Raw genomic sequence first — 15,419 nt, forward strand, 5'->3', positions numbered from 1 at the left:
CAGGGCCATGGGGGAAAGGAGGCGATGGATTAAAATGTCTTCTCTGTGTTACAGAAACACATTGCATGCTCTGTCAAGGGAAGTACTGACGAGTTTTGCTCTGCTGGGCAAAGGACTGGTGTCCTTCGGCACAGGCTGGCACGTCCGTTCGTGACCCCCAATGTCAGCCCTGTACCCATGGTTCTTTACTTAAATTGTAGTCTTTACACCCTGTAGCAGCCGAGGAGTTGTTAATGCTCTTATCACTGTCAGAATTACAAGAGTGTGCTCCTGTGAGACTGCTCTTCCTTGTTCTTCTCCCTTCAGGTAGAAATACTGTAAGAAACGATTTCAGAATTTATGCCTGAAAAGCACTCTTCCAGTTTGAAAAATGTTCCTGCAGAGCATCAATTTGTTTCACTATGCTTGTTATATCTGCGACCAGCTGCCTGTATATACATCATCACAACAGCCACGCAAGTATGAGCCAGCAGTGTCCAGGTGGCCCGCAAGGCCAAGAGCCTCTCCTATCAGCAACAGTGTGTGCAGCAGGGCCAAGTCAGTGATCATCCCCCTGTACTGGGCATTGGTGAGGCTGCGCCTCACATACTGAGTTTAGTTGTGGGCCCCTCACTACGAGAAAGACATTGAGGTGCTCGAGTGTGTCCAATGAAGAGCAATGAAACTGGTGAAGGGTCTGGAGCACCAGTCTTAGGAGGAGTGGCTGAGGGAACTAGAGTGGTTTAGTCTGGAGAAAAGGTGGCTCAGGAGAGACTCCTTGCTGTTGACAACTACTTGAAAGGAGATTGTGGTGAGGTGGGCGTCAGTATCTTTTCCCAAGTAACAAGCGATAATATGAGAGGAAATGGCCTCAAGCTGCACCAGGGGAGGTTTAGATTGGATATTAGGAAAAATTTCTTCACCAGAAGGGTTGTCAAGCATTGGAACAGGCGGCCCAGGGAAGTGGTGGCTGGCTTGAAGGTATTTAAAAGATGTGTAGATGTGGTGCTTATGGACGCTTAGTGGTAAGACTTGGCAGTGCTGGTTAACGGTTGGACTCTGAAGGGTCTTTTTGAACTTGAATGACTCTGTGATTTATCGTGTCTTTAACATGACTTTTCTTTATAAAGACCGACCTTCCTGATTGTTGACCCTGCTTATAAAAAGCCAGACAAGGCCCAGTGTGTTTTGACAGATTCTGAAGCAAGATTTCAAATGGGAACTCTGTACAGAGCAGTGCACCGGAGTAAGAAAATCATTTTTGGGAAGGAGGAATCAGATGGAGAAGCCAGTGATGCCTCTGCTGGTCTAGCGCATCTCTGGGATGTGCACGTTCAACCAAGGAACAAACCAAACCATGCCATCCAATACCATCTCCAGAAGGGCTATCTTTTCACCAGATTAAAATAATTTTGCAGGCACTGCTATGAATGGAAGTACTTGACCATCCACCGAAACCATTATCAAGTAAGAAAATCCATCACAAAAGGTTATTGTTTTGTCAAACACCATACCATCCATCCCCGTATCTTTGGACATAAGAATACAAGTTCCCATCTGGCAGGTACCATCTGGAGCCCTGGGAATTGTATCCAGTTCTCTTGCCACATTAGTAAATCCCACAGCAGTTTACAAGGGGAAGAAAAGCACTGTTCCTGCATGCATAGGGCTGGACTGATTGAACAACCCAATTCAGACTCTTTCTCTGGAACAAATGTTCCAATTTTGCTTGGTGTAATTTGGAGCGGGTGTGGGGTGTGCTGTTTGGTTTTTGTTTTGTTTTTTTTTAATTAAACCATGTATTGTTTATTTCAAATGAGAGCCCAGAGTGCTTACATCAGAGCCCCTGAAAGACTTTTGGGACATGAAAGTTTTCCATTTGAACATCAAAAGGATCTGATGTGACCCAAACTGATGGCTGGGATTGTCCCACCAGGAAGGAGGAGGAGTGAAGCTCTTTCCAGGTCCTGCTGACATGAAGATACTACCAAACACTTTCACCTCAGCTGCTGCACACCCTTTCAAGTGTTGTCACAACTAAAAGCCTGGAGAACAGCAAAACTCTGTGGGGCAGAAACTGCCTGTGAACAGCATACATCTGAGGCAGATAAACCCCGCAACAGCAAGTCAGCACATTCGCTCTGCAAAACGAAGCACAACTTGCACTAGTGAAGACAGTTTCACAAATCTATAGGGAAAAACATGGCTCCATTTGACCCTGAAACATTTTGGTCCAGGAACCAGAGCTGAATTTCCATGGTATTGCACTTCAGCTTGTAAGGTGCAGCAAGTCTGTGCTGTAAGACTTCTCTTTTTGGGGAGGCACCTCAGAAACAGATTTGTAGGCATCTGGCTTGGTTGGTAGTCCAAGTTTAAAAGCCTCTGTCAGCAGAGTAAATGTGTCTTACTTAACATAGGCAGCTTAAATTAAAAACGTGAATAAAAGGTGGCATTTTGAGTTGTTGTTCCAAACAGAAAGAGAAGGACACCAATGGCAAGGAAAATCCTGAGGATGTTGGAGAAAGCTCTCAGAACAGGAAAGGAGGACATCTTTCATAGTGCAGGAGCCCAATTCAGGCAAGTAACTATGATTAATAATTTGCAGTTGAAGAAAAAATGTACTTCCAGTTACACTTGAAATTATGGCAAAGTATGTCAATTCCTAAATGTGCTATAATCTGTTGTGAAGGAACTGTCCAACAGTTTGAAGAGAACTAGACTAAAAATCTAAAATTACCACGAAGCACATAGATGTTTGTGCTGAACTTATAAAATTCACCTGCAATACTGATAGCTCTTTTTTTCAGTTAATATGTGGTTTATTCTATTTAATAGCAATTGCTCTTTAATTTGCAATTAATTCAATACTAATGATCACATTATGAGTTTTATTCTTCCCCTCACAAAGAACCAGGCTGTGAGGATAATGCTGTAGCTGATCATGATTTGAATTTTGCATAACCTAGCACTACCTGGTTATGTTAAACTCCAGAGTACTTTTTTCAGACAGGGTGAGGAGTAGTACTAGAGCAAGCACAACTGGTTTGGGATTTTGTTTGGGTTTTTTTAGGACAGCAGCATCAACAAAGAGTGATCATGAAATGACAGCCTGAAACCAATTTGGTTTTGGAGAAGAAAGGACCAGAAACTGCTGCACAAGTCACTAACTACAGAAGATATCTCATTTATTTAATCAGTTAATTTTAAATTAATAACATTTGTTAACTTCTTGCATATGTATGCAGCACATTCAGCATAATTTTACAGAACTTGTAATTTTAAAATGTTGCATTTCATTACTATCAAAATGCAGTTTGACACAAAGTGAGGAGGACAAAAAAAGGAAACGAATACCAGTCAGCATTTCTACCATCATAATGTAAAAATTTGGAAATGTAATTAATTGTCTAACAAGCTGTAAAATTAAATGTGAATACAGTGCATTTTTACAGAGAGCCAGAAGGAAGAACCTATATAATGTAAAAACTGTATCTTGTTGCAATTCTACATTTTAAGAGTTACAAATCGAGGATCAACCTTTCAAGAAAAACCTCTATGTCTATCACTTACAATAACCGGTAACTTAAATCAATGGTTCACCTGTATCACTTCAAATAAACTTGATACCCACACTTAAAAAAACCCAAAGAAAGTATAGAAACTGCAAAGTTTCAGATGATAAAATGCAAACTGAGAATAACAGTTTTAAGACTCCTTATCAAGCACTTCATACTGGAAGAAGCAAGCAGGAAAAAACAAGCTGCTTTGGAAATCTTGTTTAGCCAGTGATTTCTCAAGCTACTGGGTAAAAACCAAGGATTTCAGAATCCTATATACTAGGTGTATCAATATTCCTATTATAAACCCGGAAGAATTAAGCCCTAACTCTACAGATGATTTAACACATATGTTGGGGTAATTAGTCTAAGGAACAAGCTAAACTCTGAAATTAGCATTACCTGATACAAACAAACCCCCACACTAACAGGAGTATCAGGTTTCTCCTAGAGCCACAAACAGCAACTGAATTCTGCCCAAACCCAGTAATAAAAAAATGACATGACAAAGCAGTTACACAAAAAAGGTAACTTAGCATCAGTTTAGCCACTGCAGTGTTCAACTGGAATTGTTTTACAGTGACATACTTTGATTCACAATGTAAATGTTTTTTAAACTATGTGAGGACAAATAGTTATAGTAATGATTTGTGAAACAGTATCGAAAGAACATCAAGCACAGACTAAATTCCTTCATTCACTGCTCAGCAGGAGGTTTCCAGGAATACCCATCTTCTTTTAACCTTTTAGGAAAACGTAGCTGGGCAAACTTAACTGTCTCTCCTAGGACTTTGCAAGTCGAGAGGGCCACAAAGATAACTGGAGGGCTGGAACACCTCTCCTGTGAAGACAGACTGAGAGTTGGGCTTGTTCAGCCTGAAGGTGGCTCTGGGAAGATCTTGTAGCAAGCAGCCTTCCAGTGCCAAAAAGCAGCCTACAAGAAAGCTGGAAAGACTTTTTACGAGGGCATGTTGGGATAGGACAATGGGAATGGCTTTAAACTGAAAGGAGGGAGATTTAGATTGGATATAGGGAAAATCTTTACTGTGAGGGTGCTGATGCCCTGGCACAGGTTGCCCCAAGAAGCTGTGGCTGCCCCATCCCTGGCAGTGTTCAAGGCCAGGCTGGACGGGGCTTGAAGCAACCTGGTCTAGGGGAAGGTGTCTCTGCCCATGGCAGGGGGTTGGAACTGGGTGAGCTTTAAGGTCCCTTCCAACCCAAACCATTCTGTGATTCTCTGACATTGACAGTAGCATATTAGAGGAATTTTTTTTTAGTCAAAACTCTAGATTAAGGGGAATTCTGAAACAAGCTTGGCCATTGACATACGGAGAGGCACGGCTCAAGACAAACTATACTAATGCAGTCAAAACACAAAAAGGTATTTTAGATGAAAACAAGTGAAAAGAGGAATGGCAGCTGGATAAAGCTGAAAAAACTCCAACTTGTTTCCTCCTGAGTTCCCCACCCTTTATTTCTGCCCTTCTGAAGGCATTCTCCAAGCAGCTGATTACAGAACTAATTTTAAAATTCAATCTGAAATAGAAACAAAGCCTTTCGTTTAAAGTATATGACTTAAGTAACTTCATTAACATACACTCCTTTAAAGGCAGAGCTATGCAAGTATTCTTTAGGCTATCACCTGAAGAATAATTCCATCAAAACCACTGCTAGTTACACTATAGCCTGGTATTAACACTGAAATTAAAGCAAGGCTGATACTGTCAACACAGGTTAAATATTTCCCAGTATACCTGCACAGGCCACTCAGGCTTGTGGACCAACAGCCATACCTAAGAAGTATGTTTGCTATCTGTGGCTTAAATATGTACCCAAAGCACATTCACTTCACAGGTCCTTCCCGACTGAAAAAAACCCTATGCCTCAAGCACTACTCACTGAAAAAATACAAAGAACCAAAGCCTGGCATTTGTCTGGTATTCTGACTACAGAGTAGCAATGGGGCAATATTCATTAATCGATCTACCCCCCCAAAAAAAAACAATTTACAGTTAACTATATTACAAATTGAGAGCTTAACATATCAAAAGTTCAGAAATATCATACCGCTTCAAAAGAGTCACAGCCTATCAGTATAAAGGAAGAATATAAAACTATTTTATTGACCACTGTTCACCAGTATTTACAATAAAGTAAACAATATACAGTCTGATAACATTCAAATTACTACAAAGTTAGTTTTCACCTGGTCTTCTTGAGACCAGGTGATCCCAAATACTAAAAAGAATGATTCTACAGGTTTAAAGGGCTAGGTTTGGGTAAAGGAGATACATGCACATCAATAGTATAGAAGACTACAAAACATCTGTGAGTTTGTTTAAACATTCATTATGATTCTTTAATAACTATGGAAGTTTATGAATGTTTTATAAAAGCTTTCACCTAATATGGAAGAAGTAGTAGTATCAAATGCTCTCTTGTGATAAATGAAACAAGTCGCAGAAAGCTTTTGTTTACTTGCTGTTGATGCAAAACATACTACTTCAAAAAAATATCAAATTTGATTCTTGTTAGAATGTATGTTTCTCACATTGCTAATAAATCAAATTTCCGGGTTTAATATTCATATATATAAAAAAGCAATGCAACTAATTATTGTGCTTCATCTTCTGGGCATGAATGCCAAGTTAGTCGCTCTTCATAAAAAGCGATTACGATCTGAGGACACTTCACGTTAGCTTCTTTGGCCAGCACCAGATCTGCCTCATCAGAGTCTTTCCTGATGTAGAAGAGAGTGGGATTTAAGAAAACGCATAATCATAATTCAGTAAATATAGCAGCTTTTGATACCTTCAGTATACCAAGAATTTCCATGCTAATGGTTTCAGTGCTGCATCTTCCTTCCCTTCCCGTATTTTTTTCTGTTTTAGAGGAAAATGCTATTCAAAGGGAACCATTTATACAGTTACCAATTGCAGTATATAATGAAACAAGCAAAACTTTGATATTTTGTCTTTTAAAGTATAATCACAACTTCAAAGCAAAACTTTTAAAAATCAATAGCATCAGTCTTAAGATGGGGCACTTGCATTCAAATTCTATTTCCTCATTGTGCAAGTAAGTTCCTGTACTTCACACTGCTATTCTTGATGCTGTCTTGGGATAATAAAACAAAGTTTCCAGCCTGGCATCCTTCAGAGTCCATTTTGAAGTGTATGTTGCCTTCACAAGTCAGTTTCGTGCAAACGTATTTGTATCTGTTTGTTGCCTACTACCAATTATGAAAAATTAAACAAAACAAAAACTTGTTTTTGTATGTTTCTGTTTCATTTTGCCAATTATCACTGCAGAAATTCAAATTGTCACAATCTGTATTTTGCAACGCTTCCAAGTTTCACATAAAATTTAGAGAGAATTTGAAAAGACAGAAGAGAGACAGAATCTTCCAAAGCACTCATCTTCAGCAGTCTGGGCACATCACATGATAAGTAATTTCTCTCAAGACCATTCAGTTTGACTCCATTCAGGAAATTCTGTCCTTCTCAAAGGCTACCCTCCCAACAACACAACCTCCCCCCATCACTTTCCCCTGTTTCTAGCCCATAATAATAAACCTCTCCTCCATCTTGCTTATTCTTCATCTCATCCTCAGCTTCCTCCACTAGTTGCTTTCAGTTCCACTTAGTTGCATGCAGAACAGCTTGCACTGCAGCTGGTTAAATGGCTGGCTGTTCAGCAGCTGGCTTCTGCTTACTGGAATGTGTAAAGTAGGATTCTTCCCTGCCATTCACTCAGCAAAACCATTACCAAGATCCAGCTTTTCCATACAAATCCCAATTTTTCCGTATTTTATCAGGATTTACCTTTTGAATTTCTACTTTCATAAAATTGAACCATCAGAAACCAAAGCTACTTTGGGTTTTGAAGGAAGAGGGATTAAGTACTGATTACAGCAGCCTTGTTTTTCTAAGAATACAAGGATAATAAGCAGACCACCAGCTCCTGTGTCTTTCTCCTGAAATGAAGTTGCCTGATCAGCCTAAGTGCAACTGCCTGCCCTCCCTTAATATGGAGAATTGTGGCTCTAAGACTTACCATTTCATGAGGAACATAAGCTCTCCACTGCTATCTGTAGCTCCAATTATCCGCTCAGGATCAAGACCCCTTGCAAATCCTCTTGGTTTATCAACCTATTGAGTAAGTACTGAACATCAGTATCTAGTTTAAGATGAAACTCTATTTGGGCATTAGTGCTAAATATGCACATTCTTTTATATACATATATGTGTGTGTATCAGTACAAAAAAATACAGCCTTACATAACTGTAAAAGCTATAATTACATATTATTGTCTGAAGACTACATCAATTTTATTTTTTTATGATTGATCTTCAGGCCAAGTCATCTAGATGTAGACTAATAATGAAGGACTTTACAGCAATATATCTAGCATTTATTTCTGAAAACTTAATAGATGAAACAAGCAGTCTAAAAACCGTTAGAGTAGATTAAAAAAACCAAGCACGGCCTATAAAAGCAACAGAAGGGGCAAAGCAGAAATGCACTCCTGGAAGAGGGAAAAAGCACATCCTTTTCAGCAAAACAACAGGCTTGTGATGGCTTAAGCCAACTGTGAAACTGCACCCTTGGGGAATATCTCAATTGCTCTTGGCTCACTGAGATCACAGCAGTGGCAAGAAGTATCATGACTATTTCCTGTATTAGTTCCTCTAGGTTCACAATATCCTTTTTGAGACAGCGACCACTCCTGTACCAGATAAAGCCACACAACTGACTTTATACAGAAGCTAAAATATTCTTTGTATTCTTAATGCACTATTCCTTCTGATGCCTTCAAACCTTTTTGACAACAACTATACATCCAACAGCTGTCTTCAGTAAACCAATGACATGGCCAACTAGTTTTGTTTCAAATTGCTAGTTTAGAGAGAAAAACATGAACTATTGAACACGTTACTGTATGTGCATTGTTTTATACTTGTCGGCACTAAATTTGTGATGCTGTTTGTTCACTTGAATTGTAGGAGAAAACCAGACCTTTAAGAAAAGGTAGGCTTTCTTCGCTTACCCTTTCTAGTCCCCCTTACCATGCCTGGTCCTAATCTAAGTAACTGCCTGGTCTTCACATTTTGCTATCTTGCCACTCTCCTATTCAAAATCATATGCTAAATATGAAAGCAAAACCAGAACTTTGTTCCATTTACGAACCTTTTGCTCTAATGCAATTAATATCATTCATTAATAATTTTTTAACCAGTCTTACTTTCAATAAGTCAGGAAGCAACATGGCACAACGCAAGAGCTTTTAGCAATCCTGTCAATCAATCATCTTTTACCCACCTTTTGGACAATCTCATTAACCACCACGAATGATTACTCTTTTCAAACCACAGTTCCAGATGCGTGACTTTTACAGTTTTAAACCCATGTTTGGCCTCATTCTTGAAGTCATAATAGGATTTTTTGAGGGGTGGTGATGAGACACAGGAAAAACAAAGCAAATGAACACATACTTACAGCATCGCGCTTTTTCTTTGATTTACTATCATCAGATTCGCTATCTGACAAAGATTTTCTTTTGGCACCATCTGTTTTTTCTTTGCCAGCTTTCTGAGAGTTCAGAAAAGCTTCGATTAGCTCTGGACAATCTAAGTTTTCTTCAGGTTCCCATGTGTTGTCAGCACTGAAACATACACACATTTATGTAAATTATGTAAAAAAATAAAACTAGCCACATGGCTCACCCTAAGCAAGTTGGTTTTTTTTTTCCTCTTTATGTAAGGCAAGTTTTTTAAACCTAAGGATGCTTATCTTGCCATCTTTAGTAACCTTCGTGAACTAAACTTGATGAAAGAAATAAGTATGCTCTGCTATTGTTGAAAAATTATGTTCTTAAACTGCAGATGCAGAACAAGCAGGTATGTTAGCTCCTATAATAGAGTGGGATCATAGGAGTTAAAACAAGCAATCCCCACCCTACCAAAACTTACCTGTCCATTTAAACTGACTCCTTTCCCTGATTCCTCTAAAGACTGTCCATGTGAACAAGCTATATGATAAGAGCACTAAGACTTAACAGAGAACAGGACATACACAACACTCACCACAAACAGTGTATGTATGTCTAAGCTTCTATATATGAAGAATATGCTAAAAAGCCATCTCTGAGCACTGAGCTCAACTGTACCTAGAACTACCTTCCTCTTTCAGTTGACCACAGGAGGGAACAAAGGTTCCGTGTCCAGAGCTGGGCACTGCAAATGGTCCAGCGAGCATGCATTTTGTTAACTAAATTTTAAGAAGTACATGAATGTTCCCTGCAACAACTAGGCACCACATCAGAAGTCCTCATGCACAAATACTGCCACAGCGCTACTGCACAAGCAAGATGCCTGCAAATTATTTTCAGTTACTAAACTGTGTATTTTAAATCTGACCCTCAAATACTAAGCACGTTGTGTTTTGCATTTCTGCTCCTATCACTACACAAATTTCAGGTGCTAGAAGGCAAGATGTTGCAATGCAATTACTTTGGGAGGCATACAACAATAATGCAATTGCATATAACTGTTTGTGTTCAAATGATAGGTGCATCACCTTTTTCTCAGCTAGTAAAGCTGTCTGCCAGAAAGTGTCACAGGAGAGAGGGAAGAGTCACAGCTACGTGTCACCTTTAACAATCAATTTTTTAAGTCCACTGTAAGGCTTTCCTGTGCTTTTGTAAGTCCTGGGAAAGAGACTCAAGAGATACATTTTGGGCATGCCTAATGAAGGCAACTATGTCACAGAATTCCTTATGCAAATTCATCTAATTTGAGAGCAGTTCAGAAAAATGAATAATAAACTGTCTGCTTCAAATTCATCACTTCAGAGCTGACTACAGTTTAAATCCCTGCAAATTTTCTTACTTGGAAGTAACATTCATTCTACTACATATATAACAACTGTCAAATCTAGCTTGGCTGCCCCACTTGAACATGCATTTATGGACATCCTTCCCTTATTCTTTAAAATGAATCCCCATCATCAAATCCCCTCTTTGCATAGTTACTTCAAATAAATGGTTAATATTTAGCATTCTATCAGAGAAAAATAATAGGTAATGCCTTACTCTGTAAATCCTTTCCACTTCAAGTAGTATTCCACCTTTCCATTTACAACACGTCTGTCCAGGACTTTTTCCACAACAAATTCTTCCGGCTCTGCCTCTTCAACTTTTTTACCTTTGCCATTCTGTTTCTTTCCCATTTTGTGCTACAAAAGAAATTCAGAATGACATTATTCTTTCTTGTGCTTTACACAGTTACTTCACTGGCCAAATCCAACTTTGCTCACTAAACAGCCAAGAATCATGTACTTATTCACACTAAAGCCAGAAGCTCAGACTCCTTTTACGTTAGTGCATGTGGTCAGGTAACCTGAGCAAGACACATTAATGTTTTGGGTTTTTTCAGTTGCTTAATGAGATACCCAACACCAGTTTTATAAAGGTGAAATATTTTTGTCCATACACAGTACCTCTACTTCCCTTATAAATTTCTCAGTGCTACATGCTCAAAAATTTATAAAGCTTCTAAAAGTTAACTCTATGCCTGTGAAAAGGCAGAGGGGCAAGAAACAGCATAAGACAGAAGAGAAGTAGTAAGGGAACTGTGAAAATGCATAAAACAGAAAAGGGATGGTACTCAAAAACAGTGGTTACCACCATTAAAAAAATAAATAAAAATAATTTTTCAAAAAAGGAAAAGCTGATGGGAGCAAAGTTTATGATATCACTACAATAAGCAAAATACTCAACAATAACCCATAACTATTGAACAGGATGCATGCTAAGAGCATTCCATTACTGCAGTCCCTTCTCATTCTCAGCCACGCACCGATGTAACTTACATTCAAACAGATGTCACAAAGGTGCAAAATTTTAAGACACCTAAAGTACAGCACTTAACATGTAAATGAAGTTTTGCTAACTTAAATGACTAAAGTGCTTTAAGTTTAGATTTGATACTTCAAATAATATTAAGTTCTTAAAACAAATATTACATCCACATCATCCTCAAGGCATTCCCAGTTTAATAAGGCACAATTAAATAGTAATAGAAGGACACATTTCAGAATTTCCTTGTTTGCAATCTTAAAAAGTTTGGAACAAGCCTATCATGTTGTTGTATCACATTTCTGGAGCACTAGCAGACCAAAAGCAATTTGCTTGCCATTTTGGACTGTACCTTACAAAGAAATTGTTAAAGTGGCAGCCATAAACTAATGGGAGCAGTATTAAGCTCCTAAAACGTATACTCGTGCAGCACCCTAGATCAAGTGGACAGAACTAATTCCTCACTAATACACTTCCTCTGGAACAGAAAACAGACAAGCAAAAAAAAAAGAGCTCCTCTATTTGCATGATGGCCTTTCTCTAATCCTCTCTAGAGTGAAAGTGGGTTAGTTTGAGAATACTGCGAAGCAATTTTGAAACTCAGCTTTTTATGCTTTGTAGAATTTTGTCTTGATGCGGTGAAAGGTAAAAACAAAAAATAAATATGTACATTGGAGACAAAACCCTGTTCTTTTTATAAACTGAAGATTTAAGGCTGATTCTTTCTTTCCAAAGCCATGTCTTTGTGCCCCTTATTTTTCATAACTAATTTGTCCCCCCTCCCCAAAACAGCTTTACTCTGGTTAGCATAAATTGAAGGTGTAAACAACAAAGAGGAGGAAAAGTTTCAGTTTCTCTTTCAAACAGCAAGTTTCTGTATATGATTATATCTCATGCAACGTTTGTTTTGATTTGAAACATAGAAGAGAGATTATCTAAAACAGAGCACATATTTCCAATTATATTTTAACTGCCTGCATATCCCAGGTGTATTTTGACCACAGCATTCATGTCTGAAAAGTGTCAACTTAAGCACACTGGCTTTTTTTGCCTCCACAGGAAAAAGAACGTATGACTGAAATTGAAGGAAAATTAAAACACGGAGATGTCCAACGCTTCTATGAAGGCACCTTCTTTCCAGAAATGGAAGTGTGAAAAAGAGAAACGGACAGAGATGAGGAAAACACATGAACAAAAAGAGAAGCAGAGAGAAAAATAAAGAAAATCCAAACAAGACAGACTCACTATACCATAGTAATAACATTATAATTACTGGTGATGAGGCAAGCAGGCTACAAGTGGGGAATATCTCCATCTGTGTTCTCCGTTGCACTAAAATTCTTTGATTCAATGGAAGATTGTTTTCTGGTACGCTTTTCGGCTTCACTAATTCTTGTCACTTAAAGATAAATGTTTTGGATTTCTGTATCAAAGCAACATTATTTTTTTTTTTACTTTCTAAGACTTAAGTATCTAGAGAGTCTTCCACAGAAGAAAATGCATGTCATGGGGATCTTTATTTTTTTTTTCTTGAAGTGCAGTAAGAAATAATAAAATTGAAAATATGTTGCTTTTTGTTTTAAATATTAAAAAATTCAATTAGCTCTTGTGTACATCAGCACTGCTTTCCGAACTCTTGAGCCTTTCCAACCTATCAAAGTAATACTTGATTGCAGAGCCTGCAGAAATACTGAACATTTGTTAAAACCTGTACATTCTGAGATTACACAAGCCAATGTAACTCTCACTGGTAATGACTGAAGTGTCCACTGGACCCCTGAAGCTTCCTTCTCTAGGGTCACATGTTGTAAACTGCAAGTTGGGCATTTGACCACTGAATGATCCTCTGTGGCCCATTTCTCTTCCTGCATTCCAAAGTCACGTATGACGGTTGCAGGTCTGTCACTAATCACTCTTTCTCTAAGGGGCATGATTAAAACATTGATGCGACACTGTGGTGAAGAGTTTTAACACACAGAAGGTTACAAACTAGGAATTACAGTTCCAGAGCTATGCTATCCCTTAATACATTTAGGTTTTGCATGCAAATACATAATGAAGCAGAATTAGTTACAGTTCCCATGGGAACCATAACTGCCTTTCCTGACCTGTGCAGCAAAATTTTTCTGTAAACATCAAAAGATTAAAAATACTGCATTCACAGACTCTTTCCTTTCCCTGAGGCACCCCCTCCCCAAGCTGGCCAACTCCTTCTCTTCCTCAAATTAGGGAAAACTGGGCAATTACTAACAGGAAGTTCAGACATTGACCTTGGTGAAATCTTTTTAAATAGTCTCTTATTGTGCAGTATAAAGGAAGCACTCCATTACACTCTTAAGCCAGGAGTTAATACCAGTTTTTAATGCATCTCTATTTGGGTCAACCACTAATCATTTCAGAAAATCTAAGAATAGGCCTTTTGAGAACACTATTAATCAGTTGTTCTGCTATCCAAATTTTGAATTATACGTGTGTATTTGAGCTTACTTCCCCACCTCAACCTCAGATGCATCTCACACTATACTTTTTTCAGTTCTGTCTCTCACAAAACTATATATAGCTGAATGGCAACCAGCAACCAAATGCCCTTAGAAGTCCGTATTTTAATGTCAAGCAAAGCTTTACAGGACTTGAGATCCATGAATGCATCATTAAAACGGTCCAGGAGGGGTTGACATCTGATAATCTCTGCTCCTATGAAATTCAAAGAAACTGTTATTTGTTAAAAATCATTTCAAAAGGCATCTTAACTACGCCACATCATTTCCCAATAATGTTATTTCTCATCTGTAGAGACTGCCTTTTTCAGGCAATTAATTTTCCCCAAGTACACTGGGAGAAATTAAATGAATACATGACTTGGATATTATTTTTTACATATATGATGAATTACATGGTGTGCTGAAAGGAATTTAAAAGAAAAAAAAATCCTTAGTGTTTTCTATTGTAGAACAGACGAAACAGTGCAATCCTTTAATATTTTTTCCCAACAAGTCTCTTCAGAAATGGCAGATTTATTAAAGCCAAAGACAATGTCCTTTCTAGTAGCCTTACTTTCTGGATCTGAAATTTTGGTCAGAATAATGCTGGGGAGGGGAGATGTGGATGTATCTTTTAAATGGAGATGCCAAGTTATAAGTCTGAAGAAAAATATGTTGATTAAATCCTTACATACTTTAGGTGTGCATGAACTTACCAATGTAGTTTTATTGGAGGCCATTTTTATTGCAGACTTGCAGAGCTTTTACTAGAAAAATGCATGACAATTAAAAGGAAGTTTACATTACTCAAAGAAAGGCATCCCAATACAAGCATGGTCCTTGTTCCAACCCCCATGTAATCACTGCATATAACATTTCTAATAAGGATTAAATCCAGAACAAAAAGTAGGTTACTACTTCGTCTGGCATTAACTCAGTAATGCACCATTATGCTAGCCAGGATAAATGATATGACAAAGTGGTATATATGGTTGAAAAAAGATTTTTTCCCCAAGGCCTTCTAAGGCACAGAGATGTTTCAAGGGAAAAGGGGGAGGACCATCAGGGATGCTTATTTCCTTAAACCCAATAAAATAGGAGTTCAGATTCTAGCAGTTGAGATATACCTAGGTATGCTAGGTATATTTCTGGTGGGGAGCAGCTACATATCTGTAGTGTAATAATGAGTCACCCATTACTCTTATATAGTAGTAAATTCTTACAAACAGCAAATATTTATCTTAATGCAACTATAACGTTGCCTTCTGATTCCCAAGCTTGCAAGAATTAAAGTCCTGGAGCAATATTAACTCAGCTAAGCTGTACATACTACATATTTAACCTACACAAATGATGTTAAAAAGAATCCATCCCCTTTTCCATGTCATTTCTCATACTAGCCACCTCCTTAGGCATGTATTGTCCCCGCCCCACTGCAAACTATAGAACTGTTAGAATTCCCCATATGCCTGGGTAAGGCCAAAGAGAGAGTCCTTCAAGGCCAGGAAACCTCCCGGATTCACCAATCCTCCCCCAATTCTCCCC

General features: G+C 38.3%; 1 protein-coding gene across 2 annotated transcripts; it reads right to left on the reverse strand.

Annotated features, from left to right (window-relative positions):
* Positions 1-5,639: 5,639 nt before the first annotated feature.
* CBX3 (chromobox homolog 3) lies at positions 5,640-14,641 on the reverse strand. 2 transcript variants are annotated; one of them, XM_010024219.1, is made up of 6 exons: positions 14,591-14,641; positions 12,668-12,817; positions 10,630-10,772; positions 9,036-9,201; positions 7,593-7,687; positions 5,640-6,276 (listed from the first exon to the last, which is right to left on the reverse strand). In XM_010024219.1, the coding sequence occupies exons 2-6, from the start codon at positions 12,707-12,709 to the stop codon at positions 6,150-6,152; spliced, it is 573 nt and encodes a 190-aa protein (XP_010022521.1). In that variant the 5' UTR covers positions 12,710-12,817; positions 14,591-14,641; the 3' UTR covers positions 5,640-6,149. The 2 variants fall into 2 exon arrangements, with proteins under 2 accessions (XP_010022521.1, XP_010022522.1); XM_010024220.1 differs by lacking the exon at positions 12,668-12,817 and having other exon boundaries at positions 14,591-14,635.
* Between the last annotated feature and the right edge of the window lie 778 nt (positions 14,642-15,419).

This window comes from Nestor notabilis, unplaced genomic scaffold (genome assembly GCF_000696875.1).
Source record: "Nestor notabilis isolate BGI_N333 unplaced genomic scaffold, ASM69687v1 scaffold28081, whole genome shotgun sequence".
Lineage (NCBI taxonomy): Eukaryota > Metazoa > Chordata > Aves > Psittaciformes > Psittacidae > Nestor > Nestor notabilis.